Source organism: Thamnophis elegans, chromosome Z, assembly GCF_009769535.1.
Source record: "Thamnophis elegans isolate rThaEle1 chromosome Z, rThaEle1.pri, whole genome shotgun sequence".
Lineage (NCBI taxonomy): Eukaryota > Metazoa > Chordata > Lepidosauria > Squamata > Colubridae > Thamnophis > Thamnophis elegans.
In genome coordinates, this window is record NC_045558.1 from 123903216 (window position 1) to 123926965 (window position 23750).

At 41.8% G+C, this 23750-nt stretch overlaps 1 protein-coding gene across 1 annotated transcript; it reads left to right on the forward strand.

Moving 5' to 3' along the window:
• Positions 1-661: 661 nt before the first annotated feature.
• Positions 662-20867, forward strand: PRSS53 (serine protease 53). The gene is given in 12 exon segments (XM_032238244.1): positions 662-730; positions 732-812; positions 814-895; positions 6288-6314; positions 7910-8078; positions 9930-10210; positions 11634-11800; positions 13813-14029; positions 15463-15595; positions 16685-16944; positions 17425-17588; positions 19567-20867. Coding segments are annotated over 12 exon segments (1875 nt in total). The 3' UTR covers positions 19792-20867.
• The last annotated feature ends 2883 nt before the right edge of the window (positions 20868-23750 follow it).

Sequence of the window (23750 nt, forward strand, 5' to 3'; positions counted from 1 at the left end):
GAAGGGGTCAAGATAACTAGCTTCCTCCAAGGCCCGTCGAAGCTGAAAGGCCACCACCTTCTCAACAACCTTCCCGATAAAGGGAAGGTTGGAGACAGGACGAAAGTTGTTTAAGATGGCTGGATCTAACGATGGTTTCTTTAGGAGGGGTCTCACCACCGCCGTTTTGAGCGCGGCGGGGAAGTGCCCCTCCCGAAGGGAGGCGGTGACAACCGCCTGGATCCAGCCATGTGTCACCTCCCTGCTGTTGGCCACCAGCCAGGAGGGACACGGGTCCAGAATACAAGTGGAGGCACTTACAGCTCGGATGGCCTTGTCCACATCCCCAGAGGCAACTTCCTGGAACTCAACCCAGAACTGATGATTTCCAGAAGAGCTGGAGTTAACTAATCTGCGGGCAGGAATTATGGGCACTGAAAGCTTGGAGAGGCAAGGATTGTTTCTGACTGTATCCTTGAAAAGGAATTCCTGCATATATAAGACCCAAAGAATCAGCAAAAGCTGGCAAAAAAGATTGTCTGAATCCATCTTACAAGGGGCAAGGGGGAAGCCACAGAATGATCAAAAATTCATCCCCTCTCCCTATTCCTAAATCAGCAGGACCACTGCTGTCAATATTCTGGCAACGCATATTAGATCCTTGGTGGGGGGGGAGAGGAAGATGACTAATTTGGCTTCAGATTTACACATGCTGAAAAATGCCAGATTGTGCAAGGCAGAAGAGGTGTGGTGGGGGCGGAGCGACCCAGGGAGCCTCCTCCTGCAACATGCCTGGAATATATATAAACCTTGAGTCCTGCAGAGAACAAGCAGATGCAAAGAAATAACTTGGCAAAGATGAACAGACAGATAAGATCTGCCAACATTGGGCTGATTCTGGCCTTGGTCCTTTTGGGTGAGTTACTAAGCTTGGATAAAGGGTTAGTGAGACCAGGTGTGCGCCTGGGTTTTAGAGCGCTAATTTGATTTATAATTTATTACAAGTTGATTCAGTTTGGTGGTTGGATAATCTACAACCTGTTTATTGAAAAGATGATTGGGTGGTTAAATGAAGTATCTACCTTCTCAGCAAACGTGGCGACAGAAAACAAAGCCAAATTTGCAAGCCAAACCCAATAGCTTTGGCTAAACAAATATTATCAGTGGTAGATTAGTTAATCATGTGCCATATGGTACTCATGGCTGGATAATGGGTGGGAATAAGGGCTATTAACGGCCATTACCCTGCCAATAAAAATCTTTATAGTATTTACATTTTTTATGGGGGTAAGAGATGGCAGAGGTGCATTGGAGGAAGATATATTAACAAATACAGTAGATAGATTAGCAAAAAGCAGGGAGGGTATGCAAATGATTGGTGCTTTATCAAAAAAGTGCAAGAGACTGGAACTTAACTCTTGAAAGTTGCACAGTTTAATCTCATTTGATTCTGGCTATTTCTAAAAAAACGGGATATACTCAATATTAGAAAAGACCAGCTGTAGATGCCATATCCTTTTTGGGACAAACTGGAATAACCAATAATATAAGCTTAACAGCAATCTGGTACTTCTGTTTAGAATAAGTTTAAGAATGTCTGGAAGTGGTGCCGATGGAGGCATTCAGTTCAAAATCTGCCCATCACTCATTTTGAGAGGGAAAAGGGTGAAAGAAGGTGATCTAAGCAAAGCTAGCTGCTTTGACTATCCTGACTGCTCCAGGCTGATCTGTAAAAATCAGTACGTTTTTCCCCAATGTGGCAACAAGGATGAGTATCCCTTCCTCTCTGCAAACCAGGAGTTCCTATTAGTCTTGGAAGCAGGCAATTTCAATATATATTTTCCAATTTTGTACAGGAAATGAAGACAATTTCACAAGAGAGCAGGGGTAGTGATGGAGGGAGCTGATTCACGTATGACCCTGAGCTAAAGTTTCAAACAGGAGGATTACTGTTGGTGATGCTTGTGTAACATACAGCTGCCGCCTTTAAGAAAGTGCAGTGTACCTATTGAATCTAGACCAATGTTTCTCAACCACAGCAAAACTTTAAGATTGGTGGACTCTAATTCCCAGAATTCCCCGTCTTAAAGTTTCTAAGGTTGAGAAGCATTGGTTTAGATTTGTCTAATCTCAGTTTCCCACTGTAATCAGCCAAACTTAGGCTATTCATAGTTAACTTTTCATATGCCTTTCTGTGAGTCTTAAAACGTGGTTAAGGATGAACCACTGTGGCAATGGAGAGCACACATGTACTCCCACTGTAAAACTTCCCATGGGTAACATTTCTTCCACTGGGGATGTTACAAATGGAAGAACATACTGTACAATATTCTTCTGTCTGTTTGTATAGTTCTTGATAACTTTGCAGTTATGATCAATTGATCTCCCTCCCTCTTGTCCTCCCTCCCACCAACTAACTGTCTGTCTGTCTGTCCATTCATCAGCTAGCCACTCTGCCAGCCCAATCTCTTTGTGCAAAGATGTTATACTGGGGAAATCTCACCCTGTTGAATTTTTGCCTGTTATTCTTGCTGCCATTCCATGCCTTGGAGACACCAAAGCAGTCAGAAGAACAAGCTACCATCGTCCAAGGGACCTGCCAGTGTCAGCTAATGTAAAGTGGTTCCCCAAAAGTCACATTAAAAAGCTGTTGTGTCTTCAGTTATGCATTCACACCCTTCATCTTGAATACCCCCCCTTTGCTTCTTGGTTTTTCCTTGAATCTCTTTCATGGAAGGAATCTGAAGAAGTGGGAAAGCCAAAGAGTTGTAGTTTTATTTGCTAAGAAGGTCAAAATTGGGAAAGGTGCAGTTATAAATCTTCTTTCCCAGCTGAGCAGCACAACCTGTTTTAAATGTCAGGACTCCCAACTCCTTAACCTGTGAAATGCTAGTTAAAAAATACCAGTTTTGTTTGTCATTACCATTCCTTATCCTATCAGACACAAGTGGGAATTCCAGATCTCAAATTTGAACATTTTATTTGATTTTTCTCAAGATTGCAAAGCAGTTATACAAGGAAGGGGCTAGCCATGAGCAATGACTGCAGAAAGCCTCAGCATCCATTGGGGAATTGGGAAGAGATCAAAGCAGGAACATGGCAACTGTAGGTCCTCACAAAACAAGGACATTTTATACTCAGAGTACATATTTGTTCTCTGGTGCCAAACTGGTCGATTTGACTTTTTTGACCTCGTCTTGGAGAGTGATTGAGAGAAAGGCACCAATTGTAGGCACTCCTGCATTAAAGCCAAGTTCAATGTGCTGGCACATTATGATTTATTGATTACTAAGAAACAGGATAGCCATTTTTTCTGGGGTTTCCCTTTCTTTCTCAACCCTTATAACCTTCCGCCACGAACATGGACAGACAAAATATTGAAATAAGAGATTTATCCCACCTTTTGTGACTTTCCCGCATTTTCCAGCTCTTTTGTTCTCCTGTGCTCTGCGCTACTGCTTGCTGTATATCCAGTTACTGCTGCTGCTCAAAACTGGCTTCCTAATGTGGCTTTTTGTTCAAATCCGCCAACCATCAGTAAATGCAGCCATTGAAGGAGGGGTTGAGGGGTTGTGGAAAATGAAATCCCTGGTTCTTCCTTCAATGCAAACTGCCAGCTGAGATCCTGGGGTGTACGCAGGTGGGTTCAAAAGTCAAGATGGCAGCCATACTATCTGGACATAATAAGACACGACCATTTTTTTTGTTTTGGCTGCCATCTTGATTTTTGTTGTGGCCACCATCTTGATTTTTGTTGTGGCCACCATCTTGATTTTTGTTGTGGCCACCATCTTGATTTTTGTTGTGGCCGCCATCTTGATTTTTTGGGGACCACTTCCCGGTGCATAGCCTGGAAGGTCTACCAGAAGATAAAAGGTTTGGCCCGCATTCCTCTCAATTTTGAACCATAATTTAATTCTAAGGAGGATCTGGCCTATGAGACAAATGTGGGAAGGGGAAAAATCCAGAAAAACAGACAACATTTCAGATTTTGTTTTTTAAGCAGCAAGGGGAAAAATTAGTTCTTTTTCAAACATCTAGAAAATAAGGAATTTAGCTAAACGTAGGCTGGTTTTAAAGAAAAGCTCTATTTTCCCTCAGAGTGATTTTTTCCCCCTTTTTATGGACAATATTCAAAAGGATTCCATAGCCCCCCCCCACCCACACACACAGCTGTAATCTATATAATTGGTGCAGAATTTCATGCAGGTGGTTCTCAATTTAGGACCGCAATTAGCCCATAATTTCTGTTGCTAAGCGAGGCAGCTGTTACGTGCATTGTGCTCCATTTGACAACCTTTATTGCCACGGATGTTAAGCGAATCATTGCAGATGTTAAGCGAACTATGTGGTCATTAAGCAACCCTGGCTGACTTTAAAAGTCACAAAAAGATGGTCATGGTGTGACCCTGGGACAGTTGCAACCATCGTAAGCAAAAGGAGCTACATTTTGATCACGCAACCACGGGGGATGCCACGATGGTCGTAAGCGTGAAAAACGGCCCTTTCCTCAGTGCCGTTGTAACTTCAAACAGTTACTGAACAAATGGTTGTACGTCAAGAATTACTGATGATTTGTACTCGCTGTATAAATTGAACTGGATTCAAAGGATGAGGTCATGAATGACGAACGGGAAGGCGGATGTGTGCCCCGAGGGAGCGATCCCCATTTCTTTTTTCGGGGATAATTTTGCCTCCGTAAAATCTTGCTTCAGGCAGCAGGCCTCTGAATTAAAGGCATTAAGTCACAGTTTGCAAGCGTTACACCTACCAGGAGTTTATCTTAGCTCATGCTAAAACTCTTAGTCAAGGCAGCTGGCGTGTCCCATGTTGAGAGAGGGGGAAGAGTTCTCATTTGACAAACAAAGCCACACCAGCCTGCGTTTTTAGTGTTTCATCTGGATTTCAGCCTGATGGCTCCTGGTCATCAAACAAAACACGCATCCAACTTCAGCTGAACAGACGTGATCTCATTATATTATAAGGTTGCAAAGCAAATAGATTTTTTTCTGAAGCTGAATTGAGCCTAAGGGAGCAGTAGAGGAGGGTTGTTGAATCTAAATTTGCCAATCTGGAGAGCAAAGCGTGACCCAGATGTTGCGTTTTAGAGCAGTGTTTCTGAACCTTGGCAGCTTGAAGATGCGTGGACTTCAACTCCCAGAATTCCCCAGCAGATGGCTGGGGAATTCTGGGAGTTGAAGTCCACGCATCCTCAAGTTGCCAAGGTTCAGAAACACTGCTTTACAGAATATCTGTTTGGATGGAGCAGATTGGTATAGACCTGACCTGTATTCCCTTCAACATGCTAATTGGAGTTCATCCTATTTAACTTTCAACATTTACTGAGGCTCTTAATGGCAATTTGCAGGAATAAGCAATTTCCATTTCCATACAGTTTTACTATAGAAAGCCCAACCATTTGTTTAGTGATCATTCAAAGTTATAACAGCACTGAAAAAAGTGACTTATGACTGTTTCCTCACACTTACGACCATTGCAGCATCCTCTTGGTCACATGATCAAAATGCAGACACTTGGCAACTGGCATGTATGTGTGATGGTTGCAGAGTCCTGGGGTCACACGATCCCTTTTGCAACCTTCTGGCAAGCAAAGTCAATGAGGAATTCAGATTCACTTAACAACCATGTTACTAACTTAACAACTGCAATGATTCACTTAACAGTGAATGTGGTAAGAATGCTCATAAAAGGCGCAAAGCTCCCTTGACAACTGTCTTGCTTAGCCACAGAAATTTTGGGCTCAATTATGGTCATAAATCAAGGACTTTCTGTACTTAATCAACCGCAGCTGATCAAATGGAAATATTTGTGACAACCAACGCTATAAAGAAGCCAATTCAAATATTTGTGGCCAAAATTTCATTGTTAGGAAATGAGGGAAAAATCTCTAAAGGAGCAACTGAGGAAACTGCTTCTATTTGTTAACTGTCGCAAGCAGCTGGAAATTTCCTCTCCAAGTGCGTAGCCCCTTTGAACTGAATCAGGCATTACTAACATGTCTGAAGTCACACAACTGCAGAGATAACCCAGGACAAACATGTCCATTTATCTCAAAGGCAATTCTTATTTCTCAAATAAATTGACTTATAGCCAGTTACAAATTCTGCAGAAAGCTGATGGCTTTCTGTGGATGAATTTCTAATTGTTGATACTTTATCTTAGTTGTATGAAATTTTAAATGTCTATTTGGTAGCAAAGGGGATTTATATGCGCATTTAACCAACTGTTCAGATATTGGGTTTTTTAAAAGGGGATTTTAACACAACCGTGTTTTTTGTTTTTACCAGCTCTTCACAAAGGATCATCAGTTCCAGGTATGTTTATAAATGGGCCGTATTTCTCTTTTATTTTGCAACTCTTTCTAATTATATAAAATCACATAAAGGTTGGGCTGAAAATGGATTAGTCTGGGAGCCTTCTATCCTAGGTCTGAAAGGCAGCTGCAAACAATATTTGGGGGGGCTTAAAATGTTGTCTTCTGGGGTTTAAAATGGAAAAATTGGTCTTGCATCATATTGATGTGATCAGGGCTATGTCAGAAACAAAGCATGCCCTCCCCCCCAAAAAAACCCAGTTAATTGCTTTGAAGCTGTACATTTCACCAGTCAGTAAGAGAATCAAGCTGGGTGGATTCGACCTTGTAGACACCTTCCTACCTGTCAATGACTATTTCAGCTTCAATTACAACAATACACAAGTACACAATAGATACAAACTCAAGGTAAACCACTCCAAACTCGATTGCAGAAAAAACAACTTCAGCAACAGAGTGGGCAATGCCTGGAATGCTCTACCTGACTCTGTGGTTTCTTCCCCAAACCCTCACAGCTTTAACCTTAGGCTGTCTATTGTTGACCTCACCCCATTCCTAAGAGGTCTGTAAGGGGTGTGCATAAGCGCACCAACATGCCTACTGTCCTTGTCCTAATGTCCCAATTTTTTTGTATCCATTTCATGCATTCATAATCATGTTTTCACTTATATCTGTTATCTTATACATGCTTGACAAATATAATAATAATAATAATAATAATAATAATAATAATAATAATAATAATATACAAATAGTATACAAACCGACAAAATACTGGCGCATAATACACCAGACATCACACTGGTTGAGAAAAATAAGGTCACAATCATAGACATCGCAATACCAGGTGATAGCAGGGTCGCCGAGAAGGAACATGAAAAAATTGCAAGATACCAGGACTTAAAAATCGAAATTCAACGACTATGGCACAAACCAGCAGTGGTAATTCCAGTGGTAATTGGCACACTGGGTGCTATTCCAAAATCACTGGAATTACATTTAAAACAGTTAAAAATTGACAAAATCACCATCAGTCAAATGCAAAAAGCCGCACTGCTTGGATCTGCACGCATATTACGAAAATACGTTACGACGTCCTAGGCCCCTGGGTGGGGCCCGACTAGTAACCAATGCCAAATCCGGCGAAACAACTGGCCGCTGTGATACAATTGTATAATAATAATAATGATGATGCAAGACTTTACTGCTATTAATCCCATATGGTTAACTGATTATACTTTCAATAATTTTAAAGAGAATTTTGGGAGTTGAAGTCCACACATTTTAAAGTTACCAAGGTTAAGAAAACCTGCTCTATCAGGTGAGGGCCAGTTTGGTACAGTGCTTAAGACACCAGGCAAGGAACCAGGAGCCTGAGTTAGATCCCACCTTAGGCATGAAGTTAGCTAGATGACTCAGGCCAGCCACTCTCTCTTAGCCCTAGGAAGCAGGCAAGGGCAAACCACTTCCATAAAACTTATCAAGAAAACCGCAGGGACTCATTTCCAGGAGTCAACACTAGCTCCGAAACATCAAAACAAAATTGGATAACCTCTCAATAAGATGTCCTTTTTAATCTTCCTTTTCCCCATCCAGCATTAACATGTGGACTTCAACGGCCTGTTCCAAGGATAGCGGGTGGCGTGAATGCCCAGCCTGGCGAGTGGAGGTGGCAAGCCAGTATCCAATATCAGAACCAACATATCTGCGGAGGAAGCCTCATTAATAACCAATGGGTTCTCACTGCTGCCCATTGCTTTTTCGAGTAAGTGAAGATGGGTACCCTTTTCTTCACGCCCTTAATATGCCTCCTAGCCTGACAAAGTTCCTTATACTTTCTGGCGACTCATTGGTAGCCCAACCTACTTCTGCCACCATTCCCACTGAGGACTGTTTTGATTTAAATTGGCAGTAGAAAGCTGCTTTTGTTACAACTTATGTAATTAACTTTGGGGCAGCAGCATAAAAACCCATTGGACCCCAAAAGGCCAATTTTCTGTAATGCTATTCTGCTTCTGCATTCTCCGTAGCTATAATTTATTTAAATGTTTGATAGTATCACTTTGTTGTAATTTTACATATTTAATGTAATTTTAGACTCTAGATTAGAATTTAATACAGGCTGCATCTTGGACCTCACTTAATGTTAGATTATTTAATAACTGTGTTTTAACTTTGTCTTAGAATTGATTTTGTTCTTCATCACACACAGACACACAGACACACTAATATCCATCCATATCCCTGTCTGTCTGCCTGTCTATCTAGCTATTCACAGAGTATTCCTATTGTACTAGTCTACAATTGAATGGAATTGAATCAAATGGAATTGAATTAAATTGAGCGAGTAGCTGCTGAACACCAAACTAAATAATTGGGATGGCTACTCTGGAACTAATTCTCCAGAAAGATAGAAGATAGGTGCACAATTTCCCCTGGGGATGCCTAGGACTGCTAGTTTAGGTGCCCCTGAATGAAAATAATACAAGTAGTCCTCGACCTATGACTACTGTTAAGCCCAATTTTTTTTGTTGCTAAACAATACAGTTGTTAAGTAAGTTTTGCCCCCAGTTGTTAAGTAAGTTTTGCCCCCCTTTCTTGCCACAATTGTTAAACAAAACTGCAGTTAAATTAGTAACACGGTTGCTAAGTGAAATCTGGCTCCCCGTTGACTATGCTTGTCAGAGTCACAAAAGGTGATCACGTGACCCTGAGGCATTGCAACCGTCATAAATATGAACCAGTTGCCAAGCACCCGAATTTTGATCATGTGGTGATGGGAGATGCTGCAACAGTTGTTAAATATGAAAAATGGTCATGTCACTTTTTCCAGTGCCATTGTGACTTCAAACAGTCACAAAATGAATGGTTGTAAGTCGAGGACTAGCTGCAATTAACAGACATTTCAGAACCGTTCTGTCTGTCTTTATCAAAATGATCAACTCTTTTCTATCAATTAATTACAAACTTAAAATATTTACCCCAAGGTAATCTTTCTTGAACACAGTGCCTCCTGTTGAAGCCCTGTGTTTAATCATCCTCAGTCATTTATATTGACCATGAATTATGGGAATTATGGTCTGGCACATCAGAATCAGAATCTGAATTGAGCTGCAAGGGACCTTCTAGGTCTTCTAATCCAGCCCCCTGCAGTAACTGTCCAATCCCTTCTTAAAAACCTCCAGTGATGAAGTACCCCCAATTTCTGAAGGTGTTCCACGGATTAATTGATCTGTTAGGAAGTTTCTCCTTGATTCCAAGTTGCTTCTCTCCTTGATCAGTTTACATCCATTGTTACTTTTCTTACATTTGGGAGCTTTGGAAAATAAGTTGACTTTCTTTGTGGCAGCCCCTCGAATATTGGAGCACTGCTATCAGGTCCCCCCAGTCCTTCTTTTCTCTCAACTAGTCAAACACAAATCCTGCAACCGTTCTTCATATGTTTTAGTCTTCAGGGCTTTATTTATTTTAATTGCTCTTCTTTGCACTTTTTCCAAAATCTCAACCCCTTTTTTTTGTAGTGTGGTCACCAAAACTGGATGCAGTATTCTAGGTGTAGATGGCAGAAAGTTGGGTGGAATTACAGCTCTCTTACACGGATGTTGTTTTATTCCAGGATTGGGAAAGAAATCCACGTGCAGCACTGGAGCGTGATCTTGGGAACTATAAAGCTGACTGGCAAGCGGTTCAGAGGGACAAAACTGAATGTCTCCATGGTTATCCCTTTTGAAAACTACACCAGCTACATCACAGGCCATGACATCGCTCTGGTGCGCCTGGCGAAGCCTGTGCGCTACACCAAAGACATTGCACCCATCTGCCTGCCCTTTGCCGAGCACCGCTTTGCCTTTGGGACCCAGTGCTGGTTGACTGGCTGGGGAGACGTCGCAGCCAATGGTGAATAGAAGGGGTTAGAGAGTGGGGAGGCCTGGAGGGTCTTCATATCTGGCTTCAGGAATCTGTAAAAGACAGATTAAAAAAAAAAAAGGTCTGGAGTTTCTTATTGATAAGGAGAAGCCTTAGGGCAGAGTCCCCCATCCTTTCTGGCTTTGCGGACTGGCAGGGAGGAAGGGGGGATGGTTTTGCATGAGTGGCAGTCAAATGCGCACACGTGCGGCTCCACTTGCACAAGCAGTGAGCATACACACACACACACCACTTGCACAAATGGACCACATGTGCATGTGCTCAGCCACTGCTTGAGCAAGTGTGTATTCATGTATGCACTCGCCTACCACTTCTGCAGCCGGGTTCTGACCGGCTAAAGGCCCCACCCAGAGGTTGGTTTGGGTGGGGTTCTAGACACATTAAGTGTGGATAAAACTATGACTGGGCATCATCTTGCTAGTTAGATTCTTTCTCTCCCTCTGTGAGGAGAAACTGGCCTACTGAGAAAGAGGAAGTCCCTAAGTCAGGGGTGTCAAACTCGATTTCATTGAGGGATCATCAGCGTTGTGTTGACCTCAGGAGGCAGAGTGGGGGTGGCTAGCTATATGTCACTTGTGTCAGGGTTGCCTGTGGTGGCCCGAGAGCTCTGCTAGCGAAATTGGCTGTTTCCAGGGTGGCCCTGTGGGTCAGATTTAAGCACCCCGTGGGCTGCATCTGGCCCCCCTGGCCTTGAGTTTGACAGCCCTGCCCTAGGTGATTAGAACCCAGGATCCATGGAAGCTGATGGGATTAGTGGATACAGCCCCATAAAGAACCTGGAAGAAATGGGGGCTGAAGCCAAGCCGAAGAGAAGTGGAGGTGGAATAGGACAGTGTCTTGTCTAAGAGGCTACAGGTAGCCCTCAACTTATATTCATTTAGTGAGCAATCGAAGTTACAACCGCACTGAAAAAGTGACATGTCCATTTTTTACACAACCACTGCAGCATGGTCACATGCTCAAAATTCAGGTGCTTGGCAACTGCCTCATATTTATGACAATTACAATGTCTCGGGATCATGTGATGAATTTTTGTGACCTTCTGACAAGCAAAGTCAATAGGGGAAACCAAATTCATTTAACAACCATGTTACTAACTTAACAAGTGCAGTGATTCATTTAATAACTGTGGCAAGAAAGGCCATAAAATGGAGCAAAATTCTCTTAAGTTTCTCACTTAGCAAGAAAAACTTTGGAAAACTCAATTGTGGTCATAAGTCAAGGACTACCTGCACAAAAGGCAAGAGAATGAGTGCATGTGCAAGCAAGCACGTTTTGGTGTGTGTGTGCTTGAGTTTATCTAGAGTGTGTGTATGCATGTATTTCAGTGCAAAATATTGTGTTTAGGGCTACCGTTTCTGCAGGTTTAACCTCATTCCTTCTTGTCCCCCAGTCCACCTGCCAGACCCCAAGCCCCTCCAAGAGATAACCATGGACCTTTTGACTGTCGACACCTGCAACTGCATTTACAGCAATCTGCGCAACAGGCGGATCGTCAACCCTGCCTTGCCTGGCATGGTCTGCGCCCTGACTCCTGACCGCAAAAGAGGACCTTGTAAGGTTAGTCAAACATCATACTCCCAACCTCCGGCAGTGTTTGTCTGCCGCTTCCTAACTGTTGGAATACATGTTGGGATGTATTTTATATTGCAACAACTACAGACGTATTCAGCCAGTAGATGGCAGTATTTACAAGTTTGGATCTATACATACTCTATGCTCTTTTGTTCTAAGTAGTTTCCTATTGCAGTAATATAGTTGAGCAGTAAAACACATGGTGACTATACTCTTTGTTTGTTCTTATGTAAAGCACTTGTGTGGTGCTTTATATAAACAGAATTTCTAACAATAACACTGCTGGCCAGTCAGGGAATTATGACTGTCCAAATGAAGTCAAAGTCACTGACATGAACTTGTAGTTTATAGTTTTATATAAATAAATATACAGTATTTTACATCTATATTTGCAGCAAACAAGATAGTCAGGCAAACAGAAGCATCATGAGGTAAATCACAGAGCATATAGGGCACACCGAAAAAAACAAGGCAGGGAAAAAGGGAAACTGCCCCTCCATACCCACAACTACCAATCATGGCATAGATTGCCTCATGTAGGAGCCAGCCGTCTCCAACCAATCAGCTACAACTGTGTGTTTTGGCTCATTGTACATCCCCACTCTTCCAGCTACTAAATTTAAATATTTTCACACAACCCTACCTTGATAGAGAAGAGTTGGTTGATAATTTTGAAGCAAAGAATGTAAGTCACGTTTCTAGCCCTGTAGGTCTGAACTTGGGATTCTGCAGCAATGCTTGAGGAAATCTTTGAATTCAGAGGCTAGAAAATGTTTCAGGAAGTTGTACAGTTCCCTCTTTTCCCTCCAATTTTTTTCTGTATGGCACAAAGGGAATGCAACATGGCAGTGGTGGGTTTCAAAAAATTTTGGAACCTCTTCTGTAGGTGTGGCCTGCTTTCCGGGTCCACTGGTGGAACCTCTTCTAACCGGTTCGGTAGATTTGACGAACCGGTTCTACCGAACAGGTGCGAACTGGTAGGAACCCACCTCGGCAACATGGTGAAAAAAAGGAATTCAGCAGAGGGCCTTAAGTATAACTTGAGATAATTAGATCTACCCTAATATAACATAATAACAAGGTTGGAAGGGATCTTGAAGATCTTCTACTTCAAACCCCTGATCAAGGCAGGAGACCCTATCCTATGCCGTTCCAGACAAATGGCTGCCAGTCTCTTCTTGAGACCCTCCAGTGATGTAACACTCACACCTTTTGGAGGCAGGTTGTTCCACTGATTGTTCTGTCAGGAAATTTCTCCTTAGTTCTAGGTTACTTTCTCTCCTTGATTAGTTTCCATTCATTGTTTCTTGTCTTGCCTTTTGGTACTGTTCAAAATAGCTTGACCCCGTCTTCTTTGTGGCAGCCCCTCAAATATTGGAACACTGTTGTCATTTCATCATAGTCCTTCTTTTCATTAGACTAGAAACATCCAATTAGATTTATTCTCCAGACCACCCGAGGACAGGACAAGAAGCAAAGGGGGGAAGCTCATCAGAGGAGATCAAACCTTAAAATAAGGAGGAGTTTTTTTTAACAGTGAGAATAATTAATCTATAGATTAATTAATCACCTTCTGGAGTTGTGGATGCCCCATTGCTGTAGGTTTTCAAGAAAAGTTTGGACTAGAAGACCTCCAAGGTCCCTTTCAGCCCTGTATTTCTATGATTAAGACCAACAGATTTCCAAGTTTTACTGGATGGTTTTATCATAGTTGAATTCATAATTCTCATAATTAAATAAAACTAGAGAGATAGGAGCCAAGGAAAAGAATTATGAATTCATAATTCTTTTCCTTGGCTTTTTTCCCTTCATCTACTCTTTAACTTAATGTTGTTGCCCATCAAAGGCTGGGGAGGTTCAGCCTGAGGCATCTCCTTGCCATTAGCTCCCACTGGTGGATCATGCAGTAAGAACTTGTTAGCAAAGGAGGAAATGGAGACAGACATCACTGTGCATGCAGATAAAATGCAATATATATATATATCTTTCCACCCTAGGGTGACTCGGGTGGCCCGCTGGTTTGCCTAGAGAACGGCCGGTGGTTCCAGGCAGGGATCATGAGTTCCTCCTTGAGCTGTACCCAATTCTACGGACCCACCCTCTTGACAGACGTGAGATCCTACACCAGCTGGATCCAGCATCATGTTGAAGGAGCCTCATTTGCCAATCAGATTGAGCCCATACCTAACACCACTGACAGTTACATGTGCACAGGTAGGCACCCTTCACATCTGGTTACTGTGAAAACCTTCGTTGACAACCCACCTGTCCAAAACCTCCCTTCAGGATTTTGGTGATATTCCATATTTTCTCCCTCTAGCTTTCTGATCCAGCTTTCAGTTCTGCGTCTTCTTTTTTCAGAGAAGGAAGGTTTAAGCCAGAGGTCCCCAAACATGGCAATTTTAAGACTTGTGAACTTCAACTCTCAGAATTCTCCAGCCAGCCATGTTGAAGGCCAGACATCTTAAAAATGCTAAAGTTGAGAAACATTGCTCTAACTAGTCACCAATTCTGTATAATTGCTGTCTTAATTTCCATGTGAAACTGGCCCTCATTTTATGGAGCAGTGTTTTTCAGCCTTGACAACTTGAAGATGGGTGGACTTCAATTCCCAGAATTCTCCAGCCAGCCATCTTCACGTTGCCAAGGTTGAGTAACACTACGTTCTAATCTTAATTTAAGACCCATTTAGTCCATCAGAGGGAAGAAGGATCAATAGCCCTTCCTACATTGAACTACAATCTCCATCCCTACTGACGATGTTGCCTGGGATGATGGGAACTGGAACACAATCACATTTGGCAGACCACAGGATTCCCATCTGAATCTTGCTTCTTATCTGGGCATATCAGTTTAAAGCTGGATGCTCTCATCAGTGCCTTTTTTTGTGATGAGAATTATATGGCTTATCTGTTCATCTAGGCATCCAAAGGTCACATCCAGAAGGATGTGTAATAATTCCGTTCATGTGGAATAGTAACCTTTTGGCTACGTGTGGATTGAAAAACAGAAAAAATGTTTTCCCTTTCACAGTGATTCGCTGGGCCTCTTTTGCTTCTTATTTTATTGTCCCCATCAACACACTGTGAAAATCTTTAGCATCACCCTGTGTGCGTCGCTTGGAGATGTTCAGGGTTCATGACTGGCACAGCCCTGCCAATGTGGAAGAGGTGATGAAGGGCGTAGCCATATATATGTACTGTACCTATTGCCTTTGGGGACATAAGATGAACTGGCGCCTCATTTTACCGGTAGTCCTCTTCTTACACCCACTTGTTTAGTTACCGTTCTAAGTTATGGCACTGCAACCATTGCAGCATCTCCATGGTCACCAGATCAAATTTTGGACACTTGGCAAGTACTTGTGACAGTCGCAGTGACTCTTTTGGCCTTCCAAATGTGATTGTGTTCCAGTTCCCATCATTCCGGGCAATATGTGAAGCAAACTTTGAGAAGCAAAGTCAATGAGAAGCCAGATTCACTTAACAACCAGGTTACTAACTAAAGAACTGCCGTCATTCCCTTAACAACTGTAGCAAGAAAGATCATAAAACGAGGCAAAACAACTGTCTTGCTTAGCAATGGAAATTCTGGGCTTAATTGTGGTCATAAGTTGAGGACTACCTGTGTTCTTTTTTGATCTCCAGGCTGTGGGGCCCTGCAACAGGAGAACAAACAGTGGCCTTGGTATGTAAGTCTACAGTATGAAGGACAGCACGTCTGTGGAGGCACTTTGATTGGGGAACACCACATCCTGACTGCTGCTCAGTGCTTCATCGGGTGAGTAGAGGATGGGGGTGAGGCAGCCTTTGAGTAGGGAAGAGCCCATGTTGGTCAATATCCACATTCATCTCACTGGCTCTGGATTAGATCTGAGAACTTCGTTTCAACCAATGGTGTCCTTTGAATGTTCTCAAGCTTAGCTAACCTGACCCATTCATTTCTCTGTATCGTAAACATGAATGAATCTGGCACCAGTCTGGTTCTGATGGTGACTATTTATTTATTTGCATCTTGCCTTCATTATTTTTACAAGGTGGCAAATATATCCAATGTGACTTCACTCTTCTATTTTCCCCCAACAGCAAACCTGGGAGGTTGGTTGGGCTAAGAGAGAATGACTGGCTCAAAGTCACCCAGCTGGCTTTCATGGCTAAGGCAGGACTAGAATTCCCCATCTCCCAATTTCTAGCTTGTACCTTAACCACCAAACCAAACTGACTATGGTAGAATTTCAACTCCCAGAATTTTTGGCCTGGTTTTACAAAAATCAGGATATCTGGAAACCCTCCCTCTTTATATCAAGTCAAACCCCAAAATTTCAGTCCAAAGTGATTACAGACAACCCTTGACTTACAATTGTTTAATGACAGTTTAACGTTACAGCAGTGCTGACAAAAAGTGACATGACCAGGCCTCCTACTGATGATCATTGCAGTGTCCCCATGATCACATGGTCAAACTTTTGGCGCTTAGCCATCAGCACGTAGTTATGACGATTGCAGGGTCCTAGAATCATGTGATCACCTTTCGTGACCTTCTCGCTGGCAACTGTAATGTCAGTTAGGGCATTTTTTGGGGGAAACCTGACACCTGCTGGCTTACAGCAAACAAACTCAATGGGGGATTTTTCAACACCTACATGATTCGCTTAACAACCAGATACATTCGCTTAAGAAGTGGGGCAAAAGAGGTTCTAAAGTTGGATGTGACTCAGTTAATGTCCACATTGCTTAGCGATAGAAGCTCCAGTCCCAAGTGTCATAAATGGAGGACTATCTGTATTCAATCCAATCTGATCGCACAGACTTCCTTTTTTTTTGTTTTACTTGGGCATCATTCTTTTTCCTTCTGCGTGATGTTTTCCAGGCGCCAGGAAACAGAAGGCTGGGAGGTATTGCTGGGAGAGTATCTGGAAGGAGGGCGACAAAAATGGCAAGAGAAGAGAACTCTAAAAAACATTGAGCTTCACGGTCTCTACATTGACATGATGGAAGGTCACGACATTGCAGTAGCCACACTGGCGCAACATGTGGTGTTCAACAACAGCATCTGGGCCATTTGTGCCCCATATGCTGCCCACCAGTTCCCTCTTGGCTCGACTTGCTGGACCCGTGGGCGGAGAATTGGTACGTTGTGGATCAGCAGGATGGGAGAGGGTGATGGGTTTTTCCTCTAGGATAGGCTTTTAATAGAACTTTTAATTTGATACAAGATATGGCGAAAAGAGAGGTTGTCACAGCTCAGGATGCTGCCTAATGTTGAAGAAATCTATGGTGCTTTGCAGGGGAAAGAGGAAAGGAGATTAGAGATTTAGAATTAACCCCCCCCTTTCCCTCCTTTTTTTTAACAACCATGTGATCTCTTGCATTGGGGTGGAGTCAGGGTGACTGAATGGAGTTGAGCTGGCTGGCTGCTCTTCCTGATGCCTAAATGGGGTTCACACCAGATATTTTCTCTTTGCATCCAGAGAGAGAGAGAAATATCCATTACCGAGCACTGAATTCACAGCCTCCTGATTGTAAGGCAAGAGCTCCACCTCTAGGCCACCATGTCACTCATTTAGAATTACTCCCCCTATTCAACAATATTGTTCTCTCTTTATCCAGATGATGGTGGGATGCCAAGCCCTCTGCAAAGTGTGCAGGCGAAAATCCTTGGCCCAAAGAAATGCAACTGCCTCTACAATGCGACGAGTGACCCTGGGAGAAAAACCCCCATCATTCCTGAGATGATCTGTGCAGCGCCACACAACAGATCCATGCGTTGTGAGGTAAGGAATTGCCATGTCTCAGCTTAGAGGTGTTCATAAATGATATGAGTGGGGAAAAAAATGGGAGCTGGGTTATCTCCCTAAAACCGAATTGTCCAGGTCTAAAATAACTTTTTTTTTTGTTAAACACCAGTGGTGTTTCCTCATTCTCCTGCATGGATTCAATTGAATGGGGAATAGGAATGCTTCTTTCAGTGCAGCTTTTGGATTTGAATTTCCCCTGAATGCCAAACTCTAAATTTTTCCTCTGTTTCCCCAAAAATAAGATTATTCCCGGATAATAAGCCCAATCGGGCTTTTGAGTGCAAGTACTAAAATAAGCCCTACCCTGAAAATAAACCCTCCCTGAAAATATTGCAACAGGGAAGCAGCCATGAGGTGACCACACTCGCCGCCTCCTGTACCTCAAAAATAATAAGACCTCCCCAAAAGGTCAAGTGCTTATTTCAGGGGTCAAAAGAAAATAAGACCCTGTGTTGTTTTCGGGGAAACATGACACTAAAGTGAATTTAGGAGTACTCTGAGTTTAACCAGTGATACAGCAGCTTTGGGCATACTATGAAAAGACACCACTGCTGGAATAAAGTTTTCATCACATGCTGTGGCTTAGAATAATTGGAATCAGAGCAAGGCCCTTCACCCTGACCATTCCCACAATCAATTGTTATGAGCAGCACAATGCCAGAAGACTGAATTTATGCAAACAGTGGGATTTTTCTTTTTAAAGATTTGAGATTTCTGGATTGAACCCTGAAAAAAAAATGAAAGGAGTAAATATATTTGATTTCGATGTCTTCTGTTTTAAAATTAATATGTGATTTAAATATGGTCTGTTTTGTTAGATGTTTCACAGATAAATTATGTTGAAAATGGTGCACTTAAACATTTGTGGGAACTTTTTTTAATGCAAATTGACCTGTTTGGTGTAGACTTTTTCCTAACTTCAGGGAAACTATAATTCCTTGCCGCAGTAAAAAGCCAAATGGACAGAAAATACCCTAAACTTTGAATAGTTAAATAACTATTATTTACCCATTATTAACTGAAGCACTGATATTCCCTAACCAGAGATAAAGCAAAATTCAGGGCAATAACCAATTTCGTTGTATACATGATGTACAATGACAATAAAGGCTGTGCTACTAAAAAAAAAAAATCATTTTTAAAACAGTTGAGCTGTCCATCATTTGTGGTGCTGAAACATTCAATACAGGGCCATCCTAAGGCTGTGACCAGCTTCTCATTTCAAAGTGCTTTTTATCAAGTACATTGCCTAAAATTTGTCTCATTCCCCTACTCACAACTTCAACTGTTGTCTGTTCATGCACATCCTTTTGATGTGCATGAACCTTTGGGTGATGAAACAAGACCCTGCAATCCAAAGTGCCATAAACTCTCACAAGTTGTTTCTTTGACTGTTTCTTAACTTTAATCCAATATAGAATTCTTTATGTTGATTGGAGATGAAACCCAGAAGTTCTGTCTCAGATCTTTTCCTCTTTTAAGTCAATGAAACAAAAAAAGAAGTCTAGATTTTTCACTCATCTGTGTCACATAAGAGACACTGCAGAAATACCGTACTATTATTGATAGATAGTATCATTAATGGAGCTCTTAAGCAAAATAGCATCCAGCTGACCTTATCTAGGCATGTAAGATAAAGCTATTATGGAAAATTGAAAAAAAAAATACCACAGAATAAAGTGGGATAAAAAAAATGATTCCCCAGTTCTTACTTAACATATAAAATTTTTGAACATTATAAGAAGAAGCTATATTTGAGGACTAAAGGACAATTGAATTATGATTTACAACTGCTGGTAATAAGTTTTTTCTAGAATCAATATCCAGATAACCCAAATAACATTGCTTATTTCTGCCTGCATTACCTCTGCTTCCTTATGATTTGGAAATGTTACCCTGCAGCTTCCCATTTTGTTGGCTTGAGATGGTAATCTTGCTATTCTTGAATCTCTAGGTAAGCATCGGAGACCCCTTGGTTTGCAGCCAAAATGGGGTGTGGTTCTTGGCTGGAATTTCCAGTTTTGGGAATGGATGTGGAACTATAATTCGTCCAGGGGTTTTCACATCGGTCAAGACCCATGAAGAGTGGATCATGAACGCTGCCTGGTCCGCATACTATAATGTGCAAAAGCCCCCTCTTCCAAAGGCCACGGATCAAGAGACTTGCCTGACTGCCTAACCTTCTTGTTAACATCTAGCAAGCTCATAAATCAGGATTTCTCTTGCAGTGAGGGATTGAAAGCAAACTTTTGCTTCAATTTATGATTTGTATGTACATCTGTCTTGAAGCAACTTGAATCTTGGTGTAATCCCACAAGCCAGAGAAATATCTACAAGACCAGTCACATCCTTGGAAATTCTCTAGTCAACATTGCATTCATTTATTCATGTTTCTCAACTGGGCAATGTTTAAGATGTGTGGATTTCAATTCCCAGAATTCCCTGCCACGTGTCTTAAAGCTGCCAAAGTTGAGAAACACTGCCTTAGGCACCCTGTTCATACAGTTACATTTCTCATTTCATTTCATTTTTTTTAAGCCTGTGGTTGTCCACTCCTGATCCTGAAATATCAGGATGGCAAATATTTATTTCCTTTTTTTTTGACCTGCAAATAAGCCTGGGACTAAACTGATCAAAACTGACTCACCCAATTTTTACACTCCTAAAAATTCATTTTCAAAGGCTGTGAAGCTTGTATAGTCAATATGCCCTGTTCTTTAATGCTTTGGAATGCTCTTATTATTTTCTAAAAAACAAACCACACACACTAAGTAACCTGTGTACTAAATATGAGCTTTTTAGTGTCAGTAGAGTCTTGCCAATTAATTACAGACAGCCCCATACAATTTACATTTTGTTTCAGTGATTATGATTCTCTAGTATCTCAATAGAAATATTGAGACTGACATACTTCTCCCAATGTATTAAACCATGATATGGCTTGTTTCCTTGAGCTTTAGGTATTCTACAAACTTAACTGCTGTACTTTATGGCTTAGCCTTTTGAACAAACCTTAAGGGTGGTTTGTTATACTGTGTATGCCATGGTTATATAAACCTTTGTACCATGTTAGCACAGACTACAGCTTCCTTGGCTTTTGTAGACAAGCCAGGAATCCAGGTTTCTTGCCCTCCACTTTTGCTTTCTTTGAGCCTCAGCACTTTATTTTGAAAGCAAGATGTGGGTAGAATCTTGGATTTCTTGTGTGAATTAAAAAGCACCCAACTAATATTGAGGTTTCCCCCCCCCCCAAGATGATAAAACTGACATGGATTTGTTGGTGTATTTATTTTCAATGTTGCATTTAATGAAGTAAGTTATTTAAACATCTCTAAACTCTGTCCTGCCAACATCTGATTATTTATGCATGATAACGTTGCTGATTGTATAGGCTTTAATTGTTGGAAACCAGCATCTTGTACTCTATAAGCATTTGATTGTTGATCTTTGTCTTTTTAAAATGTCTTCTTCCCCAGGCTGATTTATAATATGCTACTATAATATGATGCTTTTCTATCTTTGTGTAGATAGATAGATCTATTTATATTTGATAACATGTATTTATTACAATTTGTTTTTCTATTATGTTACTGTGAAAATTTGTTTGGAAAAATGGGATATAAACAACAATAAAAGAAAGGCAAGCATTACCATTGTTTGTAATTTAATATTGCCATAATATTACAGATGGTCCTCAATTTAACAACCATAATTCAGCATGGAATTAGTTGTGGTCGTTAAGCAGGTCGCCATGTGACTGCACCTGATTTTATGTTATATTTTGAGGCAGTCGTTAAGTGAAAGCCCTGGTTGCCAAGTAAATACATTTTATCCAATGTGCTTTTTCTTTTTTTGCTGGAAACCAGCAAAAACTGTTGAAAATCAGAGTCACGTGATCATAGGATGCTGCGAATAGCCATAAAGGCAAGTTAGTTGCCAAGCCCCCCCAAATATGATCACGTGACTACAAAGAGTGTGCATGTAGTTGTGCAGCCATCGTAACCTCAGACTCAGGTTGTAACTTTTTTTGGAGGGGGTCCATTGCAACTTTGAATGGTTAGACCATCATCCTAAAGTATGTGTCCCCCTCAATACAATTCAGCAAGATGTCTATCAGTAAGACGATTTCCCTATTTATGGACCCTTCAAGTTAAGCTTAAAGCTACAGAAGGGCACATTTGCGCATCTATCTAGACATTGACAATTTGGCGCAAAGCTCAAACTTGCCCAAATCTCAACAGATTTGAGTTTTATGCTCTTCTTCAGAAAACCTCATCTTAAAGACGCCTTTGAAAACAAGCACCAAAATGCCATCGCTTGGATCAAGGCACTCCTTAAAAGTCACTGCTTAAAGAAGCACTTTTGAGGAATTCTGGAAATTATCACCAAGTTGTCGCTGCGAAGCTTTGGAATCACATCTGCACCACCGTCCCCTTCGATGTGTGTGAGCGTGTGTCCTCAGGATATGCATTTGTGTAAGAAGCGTTAAGATGGTGGCCACAACCATGAGATCCACGCCTGGTCCTTTTTTGCTTGCATGGTAAAACTTTGGGGGAAAGGGAGTAATTGCACAGTTGTGATACCATCTTAAGTCTTCTTGAACCCCTGTCTGGGGAATCCCCTCCTGCTGCTATTCCTGGGAAGAAAAGGCCATCTCAGCTTGGATACAAATTATTTGGCTATTCAGAGTCCACCGCAGGTTCTTGGATGTCTATTTGCAAGTTATTCCACAGACAGGCTTTTAATTATGAAACCATCTGGGGCTAAAATTGAGCCTCCCTCCCTCCCTTGTCACAAATTAGGGCAGGGCTCAAAACATTCATTTATTATAGAACTATTTACTAGAGCATTTCTTAGCCTGTGTTGTAATCATTTTATATATTCCATCAGAAAACACATCTGCCATCTGGATTCGTTAATGCAGAAGTCCCCAACTTTTTTTTTAGTTCTGTGGACCGGTGGCGGCAGCTTTGGGGAATGATTTCATGTACGCAAACTGAATCCTGCACATGTGCAAGCTTCGGGTGCTCACCAGACTGGTAGCAGACACAGCCCAGGCACTGGGGGCACTGGGCATTCTCTCTCTCTCATCCATCTTTCATCTACATTATCTGTCTATCTATCATCTGTCATCCATCCATCCATCCATCCTTCATCTAATCATTCATCTATCCAATCATTAATCCTTCATCTATCTCAGGGGTGTCAAACTCAATTCCAAACTCATTTTTTTTTGTTTTTTTTGTTGTTGTGTGTATGTGTTGTCTATGTAATAAAAATAAATTTTTTAAAAAACAAAAAAAAACCTCAATTCCATTGTGGGTTGCATCAGGGCTGTGTTTGACCTTGGGGGGCTGAGATGGGTGTGGCCAGCTCAACATCACTCATTCAGGGACAACTGTGGGGCCCCGAGTGCTCTGCCAGCGAAAACCAGCTCTCGAGGTGTTTCCAGCTGTGACGGCCTCCTGCAACCCACTGCCAGTGAAAATGGGAGCTCAGGAGGGCTGCACACAGCTCTCCCAAGCTCAGTTTTCATTGGCAGAGGCACTGAGGACCAGTCTTTTGCTGTTTCCAGAGTGGCCCTATAGGCCAGATCAGGGCACCAGGCCTTGAGTTTGACACCCCTGATCTATCTAATTATTCATCTTTCATCTAATTATTCATTTAAATTCATTTATTCCATTCATCCATCCATCTAATCATCTATCTATCTATCTATCTATCTATCATCTATCTATCTATCTATCTATCTATCTATCTCATCATCATCTATCTCTTCATCATCAATCTAATCTATATAAAAGAAATCTCTAAACAACTGCAAAACAATTGATATTCAAGATGTAAGAAAATGGTTGGTCCGGTCACAATGTTACCAAATGCCATAGGCTGCAAGGAAGCCCTTAGAAATGGATCCCATTGATTTCACAAGGCTTCGCGAACACCACCGTACTCAGATGGGGCCCCAAGTGTTGGAAAAGAAAGAGCCCAAAATGGAAAGCCCCACTGGAAATTGTCTTTCTGTGGTCAGCAGACGACAAAAAAGAAGTCTAATGCCAGACAATGGCTATGAGCAGCTTGGGTAGGACTTGGATTCACCCAAGGGTAGACTTTACTGCCTCGTGAGATCAAACTAAC